This window comes from Tyto alba, unplaced genomic scaffold, assembly GCF_018691265.1.
Source record: "Tyto alba isolate M040663 unplaced genomic scaffold, T.alba_DEE_v4.0 Super-Scaffold_13, whole genome shotgun sequence".
Taxonomy (NCBI): domain Eukaryota; kingdom Metazoa; phylum Chordata; class Aves; order Strigiformes; family Tytonidae; genus Tyto; species Tyto alba.
In genome coordinates, this window is record NW_024881275.1 from 8,498,260 (window position 1) to 8,518,737 (window position 20,478).

The 20,478-nt window shown below is 53.3% G+C and overlaps 1 protein-coding gene and 1 long non-coding RNA gene across 4 annotated transcripts; both read right to left on the minus strand.

Moving 5' to 3' along the window:
* Window positions 1-3,136: 3,136 nt before the first annotated feature.
* Window positions 3,137-7,782, minus strand: LOC122152912. Of its 3 annotated transcripts, none has more exons than XR_006164893.1 (4): window positions 7,442-7,782; window positions 5,458-5,530; window positions 5,266-5,356; window positions 3,137-5,118 (listed from the first exon to the last, which is right to left on the minus strand). It is a non-coding gene; the product is annotated as an uncharacterized LOC122152912 (long non-coding RNA). The 3 variants fall into 3 exon arrangements; XR_006164894.1 differs by having other exon boundaries at window positions 5,234-5,356; XR_006164895.1 differs by lacking the exon at window positions 5,458-5,530.
* Window positions 7,783-16,188: 8,406 nt separating this feature from the next.
* Window positions 16,189-19,842, minus strand: LOC122152879. Its single transcript, XM_042787684.1, has 8 exons — window positions 19,659-19,842; window positions 19,274-19,359; window positions 18,711-18,805; window positions 18,208-18,313; window positions 17,842-17,950; window positions 17,552-17,689; window positions 17,136-17,311; window positions 16,189-16,719 (listed from the first exon to the last, which is right to left on the minus strand). The coding sequence occupies exons 1-8, from the start codon at window positions 19,725-19,727 to the stop codon at window positions 16,539-16,541; spliced, it is 960 nt and encodes a 319-aa protein (XP_042643618.1). The 5' UTR covers window positions 19,728-19,842; the 3' UTR covers window positions 16,189-16,538.
* Between the last annotated feature and the right edge of the window lie 636 nt (window positions 19,843-20,478).

Consider the following 20,478-nt stretch of genomic DNA (forward strand, 5'->3'; position numbering starts at 1 on the left):
CCCAAGCCACCAAAACATGAAAATGAAAGGAGTTATGATCCTCTGTTAGCAACCCAACGTGGTAACCATGCTCTTCATTAAATGACTGTGAAAATGGCATGCCGCTGTGCAATGCTGTTCTTCCTGCATCCTCTTCCCTTCCAAAGCAGGACCACACCTATCTGATTTTTTATAAACTCCCAGTGATCAGAAGTGTGGAAATAATAACACTCATTTACCAGATTAGTAGAACTTCTTCCGTTTCAAAGACTTCTCCGTGCTTTCTAAAGTTTAATAAACTTGGCTTGATGGAAGCTCCTTCCTCCAAAGTATCCGAGAGGAGCATTTAAAAAGAAAACCTGCCCTTGGGCTGACTGTCAGCATCCATGCCTTCACCCGCTTTGTGCAGCTCAAAGGTGAGACAAACCTCAGGCCTGAAGCCAGCTGCCTGTGCCAGACTAGTGCTAAAGCAAAGTGTAAGGAGTGGGGTTGAGCTGAGACCCCGAGTCAAACCTTCAGCTAATGTGGTAATACAGCCCCAGCCCGAAATGCTGTTGTTTCCTACAGCACAGGCTGAGAGCAGTACAATAATGCTTTGTAAATCTCACCTGCTCTGAGCTGATAATATTGTTCTCCTTTAAGAGACTGAGTCACTGGGAGATGTAAGGTAGTGGTGACGACTGAAGCGACTTGTTTGGCTGGCTCTCAGGAGAGGACAAAGATGCCTTTGCCTACTGCTGTAGCCTTGCCACAGGACTTCCTTTTACCCACTTGGCCAGTAACGGCTAAAATACTAAGAATTACCTTCACAGGCATTTCAGTTTTTATAAAAACACGGGCCGGAGGGTAGAGAGTACCAGCCCCGCAGGGTTCCCACTGTTTCCTGTTTGTTCTAGATCTCTTTCATGGGCAATTTTCTTCCAAAGCTTTCTCCTTCGAAGCACGTTACTATTCTGCTTAATCCTCATTCAAACTTCAGTTTGCCACAGGTAACTCAGTCAGGCAGCATCCACCACTGCTGTCATCAGAAAGATGCTGAGGGCTTTGGAAACCCCTCATCAGAACATCAGAAGCAACTTTTCCATTCAACTCTGCTCCAATTTCTTTTGCTTGTTTTGACCCATGCCAGGTCAAAATACTGCAAGGTAGTGTCATCTAAAAATTAAAAAAAAAAAAAAAAAAAAAAAAAAGGATAATTAAATGACTTAATTATTTGTGGCTAGATTTCTCTTTTGCAGCGTGTGTCTGCTTGTATTATGATATCAGTTTCACCTGCTAGCATATGCAATATGAGCCTCCCTGCGAGAAAGGAAAACGAGAGCTGCTTTCTCTGCCTGTTCTGCTAATCTGCCCCTGCCCTACTTATTGCTCATACATCTAATTTGGCATAAGGTGACACACATCCCTGGCACAGGCATTCACATTTTTACAGTACTGTGGCTTGGCAGTTTATTTCTTACTTAGGTGTGTCCTTCCTAAATAGGCAAGCTAATGGAGAAAATTTACTCATTTCATCACTCATTTAATCTCATGCGTTTCAATTTGTCATACTTTGCCGTGTCTATTTCTGACATCTCACTTCTTGTATCAAGGAGATATATATTCTCCTTGGAAGTATTCTGCCACTGACACTTCTTTATTCCGAGTAATCTCTTTGAAACAGCCTCACATTTGTTATCAAGACCTCCACACGCCTCCCAGCACTCAGAAGAGAAAGCACAAATGTAACTGATTGTGAATTCTGTAACTTGGCTAATGTTCCAGTAATTTGCTAATAGCTTTTACTTTCTCCAGAAGTATTCGTTTCTGTCTACAGGCTGCTAGATGCTGGAGGACAGAGTCTGCAAGGAACTCAGGGAAGCTGGCAAAGGAAAACTTCCACAACAGCTCCCCAGTTAAAAATCATCTTATCCTGGGATCGGTGCAGACCTCTTGATACCATTTTCTCTAATTAAATCTCTGAGAGAAAGTTATGAAGTGAATTTCAAAATAAACATTTTTACTTGGTGGAGTTGGCAGCATAAGGAAACTGTTTTGCAAAGAAGTGTGCAAATGCAGTTTTACAGAAAGTGTCAAATAAATGTTTGCTTTTGCTCTTAGAAACCTTTGCTCAGTGATACTTGCAGGAAGGATTCCCCTGTGCCAGTGTCTGCCTGGGGGATGGGAACTGTGTGAAAAATAACAGTGTGTTAGAATGCAAAACAAGCAGCTGAGAGAACAAATACAGAATACTTAATGATAATGTCCAGGCAGCCGTCCACTGTGCCCTGTCCAGACACTTAGATCAAAGTCTTATGCAAATGCTCAAAGGCATGATGCCAGGTAAAAGCAAACTCTTAAACAGCTCTGGATGTAAAAGCAGCTCCATTCCCACACTTTGATAATCCAAAAGACGTTATTTTTTTAATCTTTTCTAAGTTCTTGAACAAAAGTATTCAACAAAAGCCTTGGTAAAACAAAACAAAACAAACCAAAACAAAACAAAACAAACACACACAACAAAACAGTTCCTCCCCCCCAGCCTTTTCTCCCTTATTCGTTTCTGGTATATTTGTATTAATCCCATTCATATATGCTGCAACACTGATACAAGTTCCAAGGTAACTTTGAGGGGAATGAAAACAGTTCATTTCTCACAATTTCTTTGTCTCTATAAAAGCTGGGTTCTGCCTCCACTGAAAATGCAAAGGTTAATTTTCTAGTTGAAGTTTTGGACTGAGACTCAGAAGACACAGTGCTTGCTACATATTTGGGCTACTCTGGATGCATTACCTTAGTTCTGTACACCATGATCCGTCTCAGCTTCAGCTTCCTTTGACGTCCCTTCCTCCTTCTACCCCTTATCAAACCCTGTCAGTTTGAGCCCAGCAGAGCGTAAGAAACTATTTCCACAGTCTTTGCTCCTCAGCACCATTTGGGTAAGCAGAATGATGGAAAATATCACTGAATCAATATTCGGGAAGAGTAAAGACTATGAAAAATTAGTTCTTACAGGTATTTCTACGAGCCCTGTTGGCATACTGTTAGTTTATTCCAAAAGTAATTCCTGGGAAGTGAATACTATTCCATGTGAATAATGTAGTGAGACAGCAGAAAGAACAAGGTATGGGGAGTTGAGGTCCGATAATTTTAAACATGAGCCTGTACTGCTTTGGAATTTCTGTGAGACCATTTATATAATAAAGTTACAATTTAAAAAGCCTTACAAATACTGGGAACATTAATAGTGCAAAGTGAACTTCACCTAAGTAGAGTCGGTTCACACAGGTCACTCTTTAAGGCAAGTCATCAATACCTTGTTTTTAAACAAAGGGAGATAACGCCTGTGTTACACCTACTTATGGCCTACACACGGGTTTTCTGTGCTTGCAAGGAGTTCATGTGGTTTTAAGCAGAGCTTGCGGAGACTGACACAAGCATCAAACCAGCATCATTCAGCTCGTCCCATGGCTGCTCTGCTGAGACAATATGAAAAGCTAGAGGATGTGTCCAAGCCAAAAGTGGCATCTGCATTAAGTACCTGGAGAGGAAGGAAGCTCTCTGGAAATATAACAGAATCCCTCTAAAACAACAAGAGACAGAACACTATGAGAATAATAGAAGAAAACAGTACCATTTAAGAAAGCAGGAAAGAAAGATGGTGGGATAACTGTAGACGGGAGAGGGACACAAGCAATGGAAACACGAGGGGAAAGGTGAGTAGAGCACCAGGAGAAGGAGGAGAAACCGTGACGGGTGGCAGCAATAGCGACGCCAGCTGCACTGCTTGCAGTCATGAGAGACTAAGACTTTTCCTGCAGTTGTCAGAGGTTTCTTTATTCTTTTACTCTCAGGTTACTAACAAGGGCCTCCAAGTGCCCTTGGAGCCTGCACTTGCCCCAGCTGCTGGCCCGGCCCTGGTTTTGCTGATTTCTGGCGACATCCCTGTCTGCCAGTGGAAGTTGAGGAGAAGCAGCTTCAACAGTTCTCCCTTGCCCATGCAGCGGCTCCTTGCTGCAGAGAACACCACAGCCTGCTCTGTGTCACGGCTGAGATGAACTGTCACTCCCATTTTAAAGCAGTTCAATTATCAGTTGTCACAAACGGTACCAAAGAGTTGTTAGTGATACTGTGGTATCTCCAGCGAGTAAATCAGGAGTATAAACAATTTTTAACTGAAATGAGAGATTGTTCATAGCTCCTCTCTCACCATCAAAGCATCAAATGCTCCTTTTTTTCTTCTCCCAGGGAGTTGATACTCCATTTTTTCTCCAAGCTGTACAAAAGTTGGTGTTCTATACAGCAGCTGGCAAAGGTTACTCCATTGTCTTTTCTCATGCTTAGTGTGACTTTTTGGCCGTGTTTTAGCTAACAGAATTTGGCAGACTGTAGAAAAAAAAAATGCACCTAAAGATTAACACTTCGAATATTTTACCATTAGTTTCACAAGACCGGAAGCAACAGACAAAACTATCAGAAAATTGTTATTTTCCCCCCTTTAGAAATGAGCAAAGACACAAAACCGAAGCAAGTGAAGCAAAGGTATTCCAGTTCACATGGGGCCCCACATCGTGTTAATAAATTCTATTGCTATTCTGGAGATAAGGTCAGAGGCGCGTCTATGCTCGAAAAGGCAAGAAGTTTATCTTCACAAAACCAAGAGTCACCACCTTCGACAAAATCTGCACGCATGAAAGAAAAAAGTTTCTCCTTTGCATCAAATTACCCATAAAAAGCCCAACATCATAACTTGGTGTAGGCCTGCTGAATTTTCGGTGTATCAATGAATGCTTCAGAGCAATTTTGCATGAGCCAGTGTTTCTTCTCCTTCACAAGTATAGTGAAACATGCAGATGCACTGGAGAATTACATTATTAAACGTGCTGCAGAGTATATTAAAAATGGGTTCCTGCTGAAAGTTTGTTTGTTTTGCACTGCAGTTCTCTTTCTGAGTCTTGCTGATGATCGTTGCTATTACTTAAGTCTCCATCACTTAATCATCCGATTCCCCTGGGAAGCAGGGAAAGGGAAGAGGAAGGGGGAAGAAGAAATCTCACCAGCCGGTGCAATGCCTTTGGTCAACAGAGAACAGGGACTTTGACAGAAGTCAGCTGCCTCCTTGGGTCGTTGCTCTGAGATGGTACCACGACCCTCAAGAGGCTGCAAAAGAAACCCAGCCATCACGTTACCACTGAGAGAAGGTCAGAGCACGCACAAAGCACTGCTGTTGAAAAGGTTCCCCCATCCAACAGCAGCAGCTTTTCCCTGCCCTCACCTCCCCATCAGTGGCAGCAGCAGCAAACTGACCGTCTCACAGACTTCCCTCCCCAAGTGTCATCTCTTTCAGTCCCATGCTTGCAGACATTTTCCACATTTGCTTTGCAAGTTAGGTCCATATCTAAGGGAGAGAAACAGACATTAAATTACTTGTTAAAAAAACCAAAAAAACACCACCAAAAACTAAAAACTAAAAAAACAACGAAAACACATGAAATTCACCTCAGCGCAGATGTAGAGGACTTCAAACGCATCGCTGCGTCCCTACTGAATTGCGGAAAACAGACTCCACAATCTGATAGATTGTAAAGTAGGTAAGTTTATTCAGCACTGGGCACACAGGGGATCGCTCCTCCTAATGTGTGTGCTGCCATGTGGCACCGTTGCCTTAGATTTATAGAGCAAATGATTACATATTCATAATATTTCGCAATACGCCTATACATATGCATCACCTATCCCCTCTTCGTATTAAAATTAGCATTTCCATGATCTCCTCCCAGTTGAGTCTGCGCAGTGAGTTCCTTTGATCCTGGGCAGGGGTCGTGAAGGACTGGGCGGTGGTCGTGGGAGGAAGTATCTCCTCTTCCTTAGTGCTGAACTTTTCACCCCGAATTCCTGCGCAGTCTCTGTCATCCCCTGGACCCGCAGAGCAGGTTTGTGCCGGTTGTGGGGTAATCTTCACTTACTCAGGGGTGGAGGAGGCTTTTTACTTAAACAGGAGATAGTGGTCGAGCAACACAAACACAGCACTATCTATCTTGTACGATCTAAAAACTCTTATCTCGACTATTTCCCTTGTCATCCCCTTCTTGCTATTCCCATATTAACCCTTACATCCCCTGTTCCTATCTAGGCCCTGTATCACTACCACAGCTTCACTGATGCATTTCTTCCTGTGGTGACATACGATTACGTCCTTACGTTTGAGCTCGTCCGTTAACCGGCGTTTGCCTTCGTCCCGGCCTCCCACCGAAGCACGCTCTGCGATGAGGAACAGGCTGCCTGACAGCTGCCGACGGCCAGCCGGGGCAACGCCTGCAGCAAGCAGTAGGTAGGCGCTGCAATGCGCATCTTCCCAAGAACACCACACCATGCTGTCCCTGGACGTGCGGCAGCCTCACAGCCGCTGTGTCCCACCAGACCCTGGGACGCGGCGGGTCCTGGCTGGGGATTTGTGGCCCCTCGAGGCCGTGCACCCCTGGAGAGCAGGCGGAACCACCGCCACCCAGCGCCGCGGGGACAGGCGGGATCCTCGGGCACCCTCAGCGCAGCGCTGACACAACGAACCTGCTGCTACCAACACAGGCACCGTCTGCAGAGCGGGGCTGGGAGCTCACCAGCCGCGCCCCACGCTCCCGCAGGCCTCAGCCGCCCGGGACCCCCCTCAGGAGAAGGGGGACGTGACCAGCTCGCCCGCAGCTAATGGCCGCCTGCCCAGAAAATGGCGCCTGCAGGCTGGGGCGCAGCGGCCACGGTCGCACAAAGGCAGGCTTTGTCCCACTTCCATCAGGGTCTCGTTCTTGTTCTCTCGACTGGTCTTCCCAGTTTCAACCCTGCGGTCTGAAATGACGGTTACCTCTTGGCACGTGCCTCAACTGATGCCATGGCTGAGAGATCACATTAAAAAGATTTTGCCCTTTGACAACATTGCTAGCATAAACTTTTCTTCCGGGATGAGGAACGGAAAAAAGCCCAAGGATGAGCCTTCCTGCATCACGTTGGCGATCCCTGCCGATAGCAGAGTTTATCTGCTAGGTTCCTGCGTCAGATCAGTCATGCAACATGCCATTAAACTATGGCCTAAGACACAGCACTGAAAGGACAACAAGCAAAATATCACCTCCCAACCGGCACAAACCCGCTCTGCGGTTTAGCCCGGGTCCAGGAGGCGACAGAGACTGCGCAGGAATTCAGGATGAAAAGTCCAGCAGTGAGGTAGAGGAGATACTTCCTGCCCCGACCACTGCCCAGCTCTTCACGACCCCTGCCCCGGACCAAAGGAGCTCACTGCGCAGCCGCAAGGAGGAGGAGACCTAATTATAATAAGAAGCGAGGGTAGGCGGGAATAGGTTATGAATATGTATACGCGTCTCATGAATACGCAACACACTGTAACATATAAGCAAGACTAGAACGGCAGGGGGGCGCGCACGCTTGTTGCGGGGGAGCGTTCCGCCGTGCGCCCGGCGCCGAATAAGCATACCTGCTTTACAACCCTGAGTTGCGAAGTCTTTCATCCGTAAATCAAGTGCTCGGAGAGAAAGGGGAAACAAGGGAATTCTGAAAGCCTCGGAGCCGTCACGCCCCCACAACTCGTGCACTCAGGTCACTGTTGGGCGCTGTGCTGGAAACAGCCGCCAGCGCCCCCGACATGAGCCCCCTCAGGGCACCCTGGGGCCGGCAGCCGCCGCCGCTCCGACCGGCGGGGCCCGCGCGCTCCGCAGCGCCGGCCGTACCGATCGGCCCGGCCGCCCGGGAGCCCCCTCAGGAGAAGGGGGACGTGACCGGCGCGCCCGCGGCTAATGGCCGCCTGCCCACAAGATGGCGCCCGCGGGCCGCGTCGCGACGGTAACGGTCGCCCGAAGGCGGGTTTTGTCCCGCTTCCATCAGGGTCTAGTTCTCGTTCTCTCGACTGGTCTTCCCGGTTTCAACCCTGCGGTCTGAAATGAGGGTTACCTCTCGGTACCTGCCTCAACTGATGCCATGGCTGAGAGATCGCACTAAGAAGATGCAGCTTCCATTTGGGTACAAAAAATTCTGTTCCTGAACTTCTGTATTGGTTTTGTCCTTGGACAACACTGCAAGCATAAACTTTTCTTCCAGGACGAGGAGCGGAAAGCTGTTCGAGGATGAGTCTTCCTGCATCACATTAGCGATCCCTGCCAATAGCGGACTGTATCTGCTAGGTTCCTGCATGAGAAAGGAGGTGTTCTGTGGCTTTGTACAGATGAACTCGCATGAACCTGTAATTCCTGGTTGCCTCAGCAGGGAGACGCGAAGAAATCCGAACAGCGTCGGAGTAAAGGAAGAGGGTATTGCAGGCTGGAATGCCTTTACCGGGACTCAGTGTCAGATCAGTCACGCGACATGAACTACCCTATGGCCTAAGCCACAGCACTGCAGGGACAACCGGTCCCCGCAAACCAGAAGCCAACAACCTGACTAACTGCCAGTGGTTCAAATTTGCCGTACATTTATGACATAAATTGTGCCTCACGTGTTTGATTTTGCCACCTATTTTTCATGGCCTGTGTGAGTGGAAGAACGCTGTGTCCTTCACAAACTGATGTCACCTCTGTTTTCACAGTGGTTTCTCAAGGATGAGGGGGGGTCATGTCCGTCAAACCGTGGGCCTCGTGCTTGCCTCTGCTCTGCAACCAAGACAAAGGCACGGGGGGCGTGCAGAAGCCGTTTCCTGAGATCCTGACACTCTGTTACTGTGGGCCAATCTGGAGTGTACCGCCTCAGCATCCACACAGTTTATAAGACTAATCTTATCAAGAGCTTTATTTTAGGTGGATGAGACATTTTATACTGAAAAAGACCCCAGCGTGATGGTGACTGAGGCTGAGATGACTTGGCAAAGGTACCCGCCGTGAGCTGGAGGTGTCTTGGGAAGGAATTAAGAGTATGGAAACAGTGACGCCCTGCAGCCCGTCTTCGCTGTTCAGGTGCACGTGGGCAGTTAGGGGAGGTCGGTGCCTGCGCACAGAAGACACGGAGGCAAAGGGCAGGGTCGGGAGGTGGTCCTGTCCCACTGTGATGGGAGGGAGGTGGTGCAAGTGACAGCCCTGTGTGTGGCAAGCAGTGGGGAAAGGGCCGGCGTTCGTTGTGAAAATGTATCCCTAAGTCGTGTTTTGGGGAGCCAGGCAGTAATCTAGCCATCGCCTCTTTCCTCCCTGCCGCGGACACAGGTTCTGCTTATGCAGCTTAAGCCACAGCCGGTCCCGCGGACAGGGGAGGGCACCGGGGGCACTTTGCACCGGGAGCCTTCCCAAGACCCCGATGATGTGCATTTGTAACGGCACCTGGAGGCATTGCCAAAGCGACGGAGTTGGGCTTAAGGGCACACACACGGCTCCTTGTCCAACCTTGCTTGCTGGCACAGCCAGCACCCCCAGCGTGATAACTCTGACGAGACCCGTGTGCGTTCGTGTCCACTGCTGAGCTGCTCCGTGGCACAGAGACGCTGCAGCCGGGGCAGCCATCAGTTCCTCGGCTGGCAATGCGGAAGTGGGAGAGCTGTGGAAGAAGCTCTCACCCTCAGGTCTGGCCTCTGCTGAAACCAGTCCTCCTGCATTCCCCAAAACACAGCAAGAAGTTGTTTCTCACGCAGTTCAGGGCACTGAGGGAGGGTTGAGGCTGGGTTCAACGTTAAGAAAGTCCATCCCTGTCAGAACCAATGACCGTCCTCTGGATTCCAGGTCACCCCTCTCCTAAAGCAAAGCCTCCGGGAGAGACCCGGGCAGAAAGCTGACGAGGCACTTCCCAGGGCATAAGCACCAGTTCGCCTCGGGCACTGCTTCTCTGCGCCCTGCAGGGATGAGATCTGTCAAGAGGCACCATTCCGCATCTGTGTCTGTTCTCACGCCTCCCGTGACAGCAGCTGGGCTCCTCTGGATGCCAGGGCACAGCCAAGGGAGGCAGGAGCCTGTTGTTATAAAGCAGAGTTCCGAGGGCTCTTTTCTGGGGGAGAAGCAATGGGGCATCTACAAAGGAGCCCGCTGCCGTGATTCCTACTGCCACGCGACACGGCAGCTGCTGAAGCCAGCAGCAGAAAGATCAGGTCTCTGCACCCTCTTGTGAACGTTCTCCACAATTACAGCGGCGCAAATCCACGGGCCGTCTGCGGCAGGGAGAGCGGCTGTGACACTCGCTCCTCCAGCACACCAGCAGGCCAGATGCCGGCGCTGAAGCGCTGGTGCTGTCAGCAGCTGTTGAACACAAGCCACGCGAGAAACAGCGGAACTCGGGGGATTATCCAGCCCCTTCGCTGGCGGGTCACTCCTTTCCACACCGGGCTGCCTCACCGACTCCAAAGACGCCTGAACCTGAGCTCTGCACGCACAGACCCGAAGCCCAAACCCCGGCGCAGGCGCAGACACCTCCAGCAGCACAGACATCAGCCCACCTGGAGAGCTTCCTGCTTCGTCACCCGCTGTGGGGTGCAGAGGCACGTGCTGGAGGGGGCAGGGTTGCAGCTCATCGCGACCGGTTCCACTGACCGCCAGCAGAGTCCGGGGGTGATGCCCAGTTGGGTCCCCGTCGGCCCTGCGGCCAAGCCACCTTCCCCCCTGCCCGCTCTGCCCTGGGCCTCCGCTGCGCTGCGGGCGGGCGGCTGCAGCAGGGTTCCCAGCGGGAGGAGGCGCCGCCGACACGGCCCTGGGGCTGCGGGGGCCCACGGCCGTGCCCCCCAGCAGGCGGGCGCCACTGTCGTGGTTTAGACCTGATTGACAGCCAACCACAATGCAGCACCTCTCTCTCCCTTCCCCTCCGGCAATGAGAAGGGACAGAGAGCCAGGCTTGGGGTTCAAGATAGGACTGGGATGGGGGAAAATCCCCCTTTTATGATCATGAGCAAAAGGCAGACTCGTTAGGGGAAGAAAAAAAAGAACATACATTTATTACAGACACTAACAACACATAACAGAGTAGGACAGTGAGAAGCATTGCCACATCTTGAGAACACCTTCCCCCCACCCCTCCCTTCTTCCCGGGCTCAGCTCTGCTCCCGATATCTCTACCTCCTCCCCCAGTGGCGCAGGGGCAGGGAATGGGGGGTGCAGTCAGTGCTGCCACTTCCTTCATCTTCGGTGAGGGGAGTGTCCAAAACTTGTTACCCCCTGCTCCATCGTGGTCCCCCTCTCACAGGAGACAGTCCTCCACAAACTTTCTCTGACTTGAATTCCTCCTATGGGCCGCAGCGTTCCCCACACTGCTCCGTCATGGGTCACTAACTTCCTCCGACTGGATTCTCTCCCACGGCTGCAGCCCTTCCCGAGCTGCTCCGGCGTGGGACTCCCCCGCATGCTGCAATCCTCCCAGCACTGAATTACAGCAGCGGGGCTACCTTTTTCCATGAGACCCCGGCCTTCTTCGGGCACAGAACCTTGATCAGCCAAGCAGGAACAACAGGCTGTAAATCAATGTCTGCTCCACCGTAGATCTTCATGGGTGGCGGGGGGGGGGGGCCGCCCTGCCGTCTCACCACAGGATACAGGGGGGTCTCTGCTCCGGCACTCCTCCCCCCTCCTTTCTTCCTCCGTTCCTCCACTGACCTTGGTGTTCATGCAGCTGCAGCAACTCCTCCTCACAAGTCCGACTGCCCGTCACCACGTCCCTTCTTAAATACGTTGTCGCAGAGGCGCAGCCGATTGGCTCAATTTCCCAAACAGAAGTGGAGCTGACGTGGAGCTGGGGGAGCTTCGAGAAGCTTCTCACAGGGGGCCGCCCCGATAGCCCCCTCCCCTGCCACCAAAAAACTCCACCACTCACTCAACCCAGGACAGCCACCTTCGGTGGGGCGCGGGGGGCAGGAAGAAGCACTCAGAGACGGGGTCAGGGAAAAAGGAGTTTATTTCCCCTTCCTGGGAAAGGGGACACGCGGCAGCCCTGCTCTCAGCGCCGGCGGGGCGGCCTCTTGCCGGGCTGGGGACCGTCCCGGGGGCCGGGGGCCCTCCTCTTCGGGGGGCGCCGGGGCCCCCCAGGCGAGCGGTCCCTGCCCCGGCCGGGAGCGGAGGGGCTGCGGCTGCAGCCCCGGGCAGAGGGACCTGCCGCCGCCGCCTCCCCCGGCTTCTGCCGGGGCGGGCGCGGCCGGGGGGCGGCCGGGAGCCCCGCGGAGGGCGGCCCCCGACGTGCCGCCTTCCTCCTCCCCGGCGGAGCCTGCAGGGCTGCTGGAGGCGGCCGGGCCGGGGCCGGGGCCGGGGCCGGGGCCGGGGCCGGGGCCGGGGGTGACCCCCGGGAGGCGCTGGGGCTGGGAGTTCCCGCCCTGGAACTGGTGCAGATGCAAGTGTTGGAGCTGGAGCTGCTGGAGCTGCTGGAGCTGGTGCAGCTGCAAGTGGTGGAGCTGCAGCTGGAGCTGGCCGCAGGGCTGTCTTCCCCCTGCCCCGCAGCCTCGGAGCGCAGCAGCCTCTCAGCCTCCTCGCTGCACTGGCCCACAATGATATCGATGATGCCATCGACCAGCGGTGCTGTATGTTCCGCAAGGACAGGCTGCAACAGCTGGACCATGACCACACGATCTGGACCATAGAGGCACAGGGCGTGCAGGATGCGGCTCTCCACCCTGTGTGCCAGCCGCCACCGGGACCCATATATTGCCTGCAGCTCCCGGCGCAGCCAGGGCAGCACGGGGTCCAGGAGATGATGCTCTTCTCTTTGGAAGAGTTCTGCCCAGACCTGGGGCAGGAGGCCACCCACAGCTTCTGTCCCTGCAGACCCCTGCTCAGCTGGAGATGTCACGGCACGATGGGGGCTGTTTTCGGCCAGGGGGCTGTTTTCTGGCAGATGGCTGGGAGCTGTTGCTAGGAGGTGTGTGCCGACACACTGTAGATAGTCATTTCCTGCCCCCACAGAAAACCAGATAATATCTAATGGTCCTCTGCAGAGTGGACACACTGGTTTCACGTCTGCCCACCGCAGGATGCAGCCCAGGCAGAACTGGTGGTCACAGGGGCTGACATAAACCGCATCTCTGTGAGCGCCGCGGCAGATGGGGCAGCACCACTCTGTCTCCGTGGCCATGTTTGCTTCGTGCGGCGGGCTGGGGAGAGCCAAGGACGGGGAGCTGCTCCCCTCCACTGGCGTCACACGCTGCAAAAGGGAGAGAGGCCGCGGTCACTCGCTGTGCCGGGGAGGGGAAGGGAGGCAGGAGCGGCCAGGCCCCTCGCGAAGGACGCCCTCCCGGCTCCCCGAGCCCCACGGCCGCCCCACGGCCGCCCCGTGGGGACGCTTCCCCCCACAGCTCACCTCCGCTGCCGCAAGCGCGCCCGGCGGTGCCCGGCTGCCTGAACCAGGCAGGGCCGGGGAAACGCAGGGGATGGCTCCGGGACGGGCACCGAGAGCTGCCGACGGCAGCCCCCAAAGCGCCGCCCAGCACCAGGAGCAGCCTCGCTCGACCCTCCAGACCTCGCAGGCACGCTCGGCAGGAGTCCAGGCACGAGCCAGGCTGGGCCAGCGGCTGCCGGCGCCCGAATATAAGCAGCGAGGGACGCGAGGTCACAGTCCACTGCCAGGTGATGTCACCTTCCATCGCGCGGTGACGTCACAGCGGGCTGCCTGCTCCCATGGTGCCTGCTCGGGTAGCGCTGTGGCTGGCATTGGCACTTGTGCCGATGAAAAATTTAATCATTCCCATATTCCTTGAACTTAGAAACGAGCCAGTCTCCTTCCGCTTGAACTTTTTTGACTGCAAGCACAAGTCGTCTAGACATGCCATAGCTGAAGCACGACGGAGGAGAAGAAGACGTCAGTAATCATGACAGCCTGAGAAGCCCTGTTAGGGAGCTCTACAGCAAAGGCGGAGTTTGCACAGAAAATGCCCTGGGTATGGCAGAAGCACAAACCTCACTTTCAGAGATTTGCAGAGAGTTGCTCGCTACAGGAAACTGATGTCCAAATAGGTTTTCTTTTTCTTTTCCTACTCATCCTATATAGCTTAAGTTCAATTTCAATGGCAGTACAATGTCAAATTCTGTTTGCCTGGGATTCCTTACTTTGGTAAGCTGAGAGACACATTGGAAGTAAGACTTGAGATGGCAATATCTCAAATAGGATCATCTCCTGAAGAACCTGTGAGAAATACACTCTCTCGATGAAACGGGGCTTCAGGGCAAGCTACAATGGACAATGTGGAAGCAATGCGGTAGCTGAGATTTATTTCCTTGCAACCTCCTAGCCCAAGGAAAATGATCATCTCTAGACCATGCAATCCAATTTAAAAATACCGTCTTGTTTTTTGAGACTAGGCATGAGGAATTACTTCCATGTTTCTTAGAAGTATTCTGGAAGTAAGTGGAAAAACACTGGTTTTAAGGGCTTCATAGAAAGAGATCTTTAGCAGTTCAGAAGCTTCCCTTTGCAAAATGTATGTACCAAATGATCTCATTTTCTTCATCACTGGAGCAGCATTCCCACCTAAGCTCCTACTTCTTCCTATCACTTCGCCCATTTTGAGCTCCTTAAGAGTATTCGTTGATTTACGGGACATGACCAGAGAGCACTAAAAAAACCCAACATCCTAGGTCCTAGGTTGCAGTTGAAAGTTTCCATCAACACATTATTTCTAATCTGGAGCCTTCCTGAACAACCCAAGAGTAACAGCAAAATGAAGCTTGTGCTAGACTCATGCAAATCTCATTGTCTTTTCATCAGAGTTAAGTTTCTTTCCACATTTTCCAGCTTTTGTCTTTCTTTGCCTCTACCATCCATAGCGATCTGAAAACCACTGACGACCCTTTTAAGTCAGGAGCCAGTTCACTAACCCCCGTTACAGAGTTCCTTTTTCTTTTTTTTTAGTTGTATTAACTCAAGAATATGCTCAGTAGTTTATTACTTCTAACCCTGCATTCTAGTGAAAGTTAAGATTCCAAGCTGATGCCATTATTGAAAATAATCATATTGTACTTCCTTGTTTAATGGTACCGAAATCCTGCTCCAAGATGAACATGGTATATATTTGGCTACTGAAAGGTCATGTTTTTGTGTACAGTTGTGTGCGTATATTAAGTGTGGTTTGTTTTGTCTTGTTTTTTTTTTTTTTTTTTTTCCCCCGGTTACCCTAAAAAAAGGGAATTGTGCTACCCTTGAGTTAGGTATATCAAGAGCAGAAGGAATTTTCTGCCTAAAAGATACTACAGTGAAAAAAAAAAACCAACATAGGGGCAATTAAAAAAATAAATTAAAAATCTATATTAAAAAATAAAGACTAGTTTTTGTTTTAAAAACTTAAGAGGGTTTTGGTTTTGTTTTACTTTGGTTTGGGGTGTGTTGCTTTTTTCACTTTTCAAAACTATAATTCACATGATTGAATTCTCTCCTTGATTTCAGTTAAACCCTTGAAAGTGCTGAGCTGTTACGTGGTTGTTTTGGTTAAAATTGCTACCTTACACTTCCAACAGTCACTGATTTTTCTCCCATACAGCAGATTAAAAGTGTTTTACAATTCTTTGTGGTGAAAATAGCAATATAAAGAAATTTCTTAATTCCCTTGTTTCTGTTCAGTGAAAGAAACCCATTTTAATTACAGTGTGATTCATTCCAATACCCCGTGTGTGAAATGAAAAGGAAGATCAATGCCTCACAGTCAGATTTTATTGCTTGAATATTATACCGACAACACTCTAAAGAAGCACACTTTTGAAAGATTTTTTTAAGATTCGTACTAAAAGCAACAGCAGGAAAAGCAAAACAACAAAACCCCCCTTCTTACAAGAGAACAAAGGGGTTTAAGTTAATCCTGTTTTGGTTGTGCAATACCATAATTTTAAAATCTTAAACTTAGATCATGATTTTGTTAGATAACATTTTCCTTGTTCTAAAAACTGTAATTATTCATGCTAAGAACATAACAGCCTGCAAACGGGTGTTGCCAGACCAGATACCTTTACACCCCTGTCCATCTGCACACATAGCTGTGAACTCCAAAATCCAAATGAACTCATACATTTTTCCTGCTGTGGAGTGAAAACAATTACATGCTTTCATGAGCTTTATAATACATTTTCCATTGTTCCATAGAGACTTCTAAAATTTTCTTTAAAGAACATGCTGCCATCTAATACACACTTAGAAATTAAGCCTTCCATGATTAGCGAGAGATTGATATTCCCTGTAGACAGGACACAAGGACTAGAATTTGTACAGACATTACACGCCAGTTAGCATAAATTCCACGAGTGCGGCCCATAAAACCATTCATGAGGAAATTGAAATGTGACAATTGTTGGTAACTCTCTGTAAATACTTTTTTTCCGCTTCATTTTTTTTTTTTAAAGGCATGCAACACATTTCAATGCAGATATTATATTATTCGCCTCCACTACCCAAAACTGTAAATTTATGTCTGTGCATGATTTAGCTCTACATTCTAGCAGTTATTTTCAGTTATTTCCTGGAAGGGACACCGCTCTCCTGGTCGCATGGCCTGTGGTGACCGGCTGGCAGGACCAGTCCTCTGGCCATTTGCCCAGAGACCCCTCCGAGCAGGGGGCTGCGGGGCCCCTCCCGTGCCCGTGGCCGCAGAGAAAGGCAAGGCAGGCAGCAGCACGGCCACGCTGGCTGGGCCCAGGCACCAGCAGCCTTTATTTGGCACGTTCCCCTTGGAAAGGCGCTCCTCGCCCCTGCCACCCGTTGCTGGCAGCTCTCCGGCTGGAAAGGGTGGACGCCGTGACAGCTCCTCGGGGCTGCTCGCAGCTCCTTGGCATGGCGGGCAGTCCCTGGGCCCTCCCGCGGCGCTCCAGCAGCCTCGTCTTCTCCCCCTTGCTAAAGGACACAGCAGAAAAGGGCCTCAGCTCTGTGGCCGGGGAGAAGGGCCCCCAGCGCCCCAGCGCCCCAGCGCCGGGCTCAGGCCCGTAGCTCTCAGAGGAGCGGCCGAGCCCAGCCCGCTGCTCCGGGTGGCGTCTCGTGGGCCCTCGTGCCCCAACCAGTCTGCAGCGAGAAGAGCGCAGAGCAGCCGGGGGTGAAGCCGGGCAGGGCCGAGACCCGGGACAGGGCGGGCGCGGCAGCTGAGGGCTGGCTGCCTGCGAGTCACTGCGCGGCGAGGGCAAGCACGGGCTGCCGCCGTTGGGAAGGCAGAGCCCAGCCAGCCGAGCCAGCCTTTCGTGGCCAGCCCGGCCACCTCCAGCGCTGGGAGCTGCCCAAGGCTTTCCTCGGCCTCTGCAGGACCTGCGCACACTTACACTTCCCACGCTGTCTGCGGGGGGTGCAGCTCTGCCCGCCCCTCGGACGCCATCTGCCTCGCAGGCCTCTGGCAGCTCTCCTTCTCCTGTAGCCTCTCCTTCAGCTTCTCGGCGTAGGCCTTTCTCAGGAGGTGGGGAGGGCGATAGGGATCCTCGAACAGGTGGCGGCAGGAGGTCTGCGAAGGCAGAAGAGGCTCTCCTAAAGCACTGCCGCCAACAGCCTGGGGCCGCTCCCAAGGCTGCACGCTTCGGCCTGGGGCCGTCGCGACGGCTCCTGCTGCAGGGCAGCGGGCAGGGCAGCGGGCAGACAGAAGGCCCCTGCCTGGCGCACTGCCGGGAGACCTTCCCTGCTCCCCCCGCAGGGAGCAGGGCGGGGAAATGCCCTTTGGCTGGCGGCTGCCAAGTGCATGCCATACCTGGCCTCGCTCCATGTGCTGCCCCGCTCTCTTGGCATGGTATTGGTGCCACACTTCCGCTTCCACCTCTTTGCGCCTGGATGCCATCAGCACCTGGTGCCGTTTCCCTGCCCTCTCCGCGCGGAGGGAGCCCGTTCCCTGGAGGACACGCGCACAGCACACACGCAGCGTTAGTCTCCCCTGGCTCGGGCAGGGCCGGGGGCTGGGACGGTGGGCAGCTCTTGCCACCTCTTCGGCCCCGGCCCAGAGCCCGAAATGTGCCAGAGGACTGGCAGATCCCTGGGGCGTACCATTCCTGAGGGCTGCGCGGCACATGCAGGGAGCTGCAAGTCTGGGCAGCCTGGAGGTCTGGCCTGCGTCAGGTCCTCCTTGGAATTCTGCTGGATTACTGGCAGGAATCTGCAGAGGCACGGCAGCTGAGCCTGTGGGAGCCCCGCCTGAGGTGCTTGCTCTGGCATGGGCTCACAGCCTGCCCCCGGTGCCGGCAGCTCCCGGCACTTCAGCAGGAGGAGCAAGTGTCGAGCAGGACAAGGTCTCCGGGGCCTTTTCTCCCCAGCACAGGCACCCCCGGCCACGGGAAACATCTCACTCTCACTACAACAAGGGCACAGTGTGCCCCCATGCCCCCAGCCCCACCGCTTCTCCAGGAGGCTCACCTGCCTGGGCCAGCTTCCTTGGCTGTAGCCTGTTCGCCTTCCTTCACCTGCTGTCTGGCTAGAGAAACCCTCCGCTGAGCCAGGAACACTGGATCCAGCACACTCACTGCGAGCAGGAGGCAAGAGAAGAGCACAAGAGCATCTTTGATAGTTGGGCAGAAGCAACGACCCCAGCGCAGAAGAGATTTCCTCCTCAGAGCCAAACGCGTGGCTTGCCAGAGCTACGCGGGCTCGGCCCGGTCACAGCTCCAGGCAGAGTTGCTGGAAGGCAGCGCCCAGGGCAAAATGGGACGCAGAACCCTTGGCTGCCGTTCGCCATGAGGGGCTGTCCAGCTCAGAGCCTCTTCCCAAACGGGTCACCCGCGCGTACTAGGACGGCTGCGCAGGCTCACAGAGCTGCTTTCTCCTCTCGCACAACTCGCACAGTGACCCTGGCTCTCCTGCCCTCGGGAGGACGTGAGGAGCACCCACAGCCCCCTGCCAGCACTCGGCTGGGACCTTACCTCTGCGGGCACCCCCGCCCCAGGGCGCCAGATCTCTCGTGGGCTTCAGAGAAATCGTGGGGACCGATGTTTGGTGGGGGATCTCAAATGCAAGCCTGGAAACAAGAAGGCAGCAGCTGGGCAAAAGGCCACCCCGCTCCCTTGCGGGCTGAGACTAAAAACTGCTGGCAGGCATCTGTGGGAGCCACTGCCGAGTCCTTGGAGGCCACAGGTCTCTGTGGGGCCCGAGGGGTCCCACGTCCTCCTTCAGCCTCTGCCGCTGCTTCCCTCGCCTTCCTGCCCGAAAGCTGATGATCCCAGCACACGCCCTCCTTGCTGCCCCACAGACCCTCCCGCCTCTCTCGCTCTCTCAGCGCAGATCGAGAGCGGACTGATCGCTGCGTTGGCACTCTCCAAGCTGGGGAGCAGCCAGCAGCCACGGACCGGGAAGCTCTTCTCCTGGGAAGGAGCTGGTCTTGCCGAGTTTGGCAGGAGAGGAGCCTCAGCAAGAGGGTGCCCCCGCCTCGGGGGCTCAGCAGCTGCTCCCTTGACCAGCCAGGGGCTGCAGAAGCCATCCTGCTCACCTTGGCAGCGTGATGACCGTGTCTCGACTGCGACGACTAAAATCGTTTTTGCCCGCGAAGGCCACGATCCTCATCATCTTAGGGTCCTGCAAGGGGACAGGGACACGTCAGCAGACGCCCATGCCGGTTGCTCACAAACCGTCTCGCTGCTCAAAGACACAAAGCTGCCTCTCCGAAAGCCTCGCACCACCCTCTCCCTTGATGCCATCAGCCCCCTCCCTTGAAGGGGCCGAGGTGCTCCTGAGACACGGCCTAGCTCACGGGGAGCGTGTCTAGGCCAGGCGGCGAGGCAGGCGACAGCAGCCAAGAGAAAGCAGCTGGAGAGAGCTTTGACAGCATTGCCACAGAGGCACGAGGAGCAGCCCCAGAGAAATGACAAGCTCACCCCGAGAAGAGCTGCCAGCATGTTCCCTGTCCCATCCAGCTCCAGCAGGCACTCGTCCAAGAAGGTCATGCTGACCACTTTTTTTCGCACAGCAAGGATGCCGATGCCCTTGAAGGAGAGTTCCACCTCCTTGTTTTCTTGGAGGGCCTCGGCGAAGAGAAGCAGGGTCTCGTGTACGCACTGCTCCACGATTTCCGGGCGGAAGTGGGTTTCTGCAGCAATCTGCTTAAAGTCCAGCTGAACAAACTGGGTCTTGTCTAGGAAACAAGCGCAGAGCAACCAAGTCACTCCCAGCACAGTTCAGCCCACCCTGAGACGAGGTGCCATCAGCGCCCAGCCCTCGGGCAGCGCCCTGCCAGAGCGCGCTCCCCTTTCAGCTTCGGCCACGTCTCCAGAGCGGCCCTGATGGACAGGAGAAGGCACAGAGAGGCTTTGCCTCCTGCTGCGAGCAACCAGCTGGAGCGTAGGGTGAGCTGGGGAGATGAGGCTGGCTGCCCGGGGAGGGGCAGGGTGCCGGGCTGCCGTACGCGTGCCCACGCTCAGCACTCTCCACGCTGGAAGAGCCTTTGCTCAGCTGTGTCACGGCACCACGTCAGCACCCAGCCAAACGCAAGAGCTGGACAGGGGCCACGCCCGTCTTCTTACCAGGAATTTGGGTCTTTGCGTGCTTGAGGCTGTAGAATTTCTTCAGAAACCTGCTCAGCTGGAACACAGGTCTCTCAACAGGCAAAACCTCGTCCTCTCCCACCGTGGCATGCACCGGGACAATTGCAAATGTCCCAATTCCGATCTCCACCGCCTGAAAACACAAGCAAGAAGA

What these genes read in the sequence shown, in the direction of transcription:
- LOC122152879 (XM_042787684.1), bottom strand. Translation starts at nt 19,727, where the DNA reads ATGACCTTCTTGGACGAGTGCCTGCTGGAGCTGGATGGGACAGGGAAC. An exon ending in ACGGTCATCACGCTGCCAAG is followed by an intron (nt 18,806 to 19,273) that starts GTGAGCAGGATG and finishes TCTTGTTTCCAG; the next exon opens with GCTTGCATTTGAGATCCCCC. An exon ending in CCGCAGACAGCGTGGGAAGT is followed by an intron (nt 16,720 to 17,135) that starts GTAAGTGTGCGC and finishes TGTGTCCTTTAG; the next exon opens with CAAGGGGGAGAAGACGAGGC.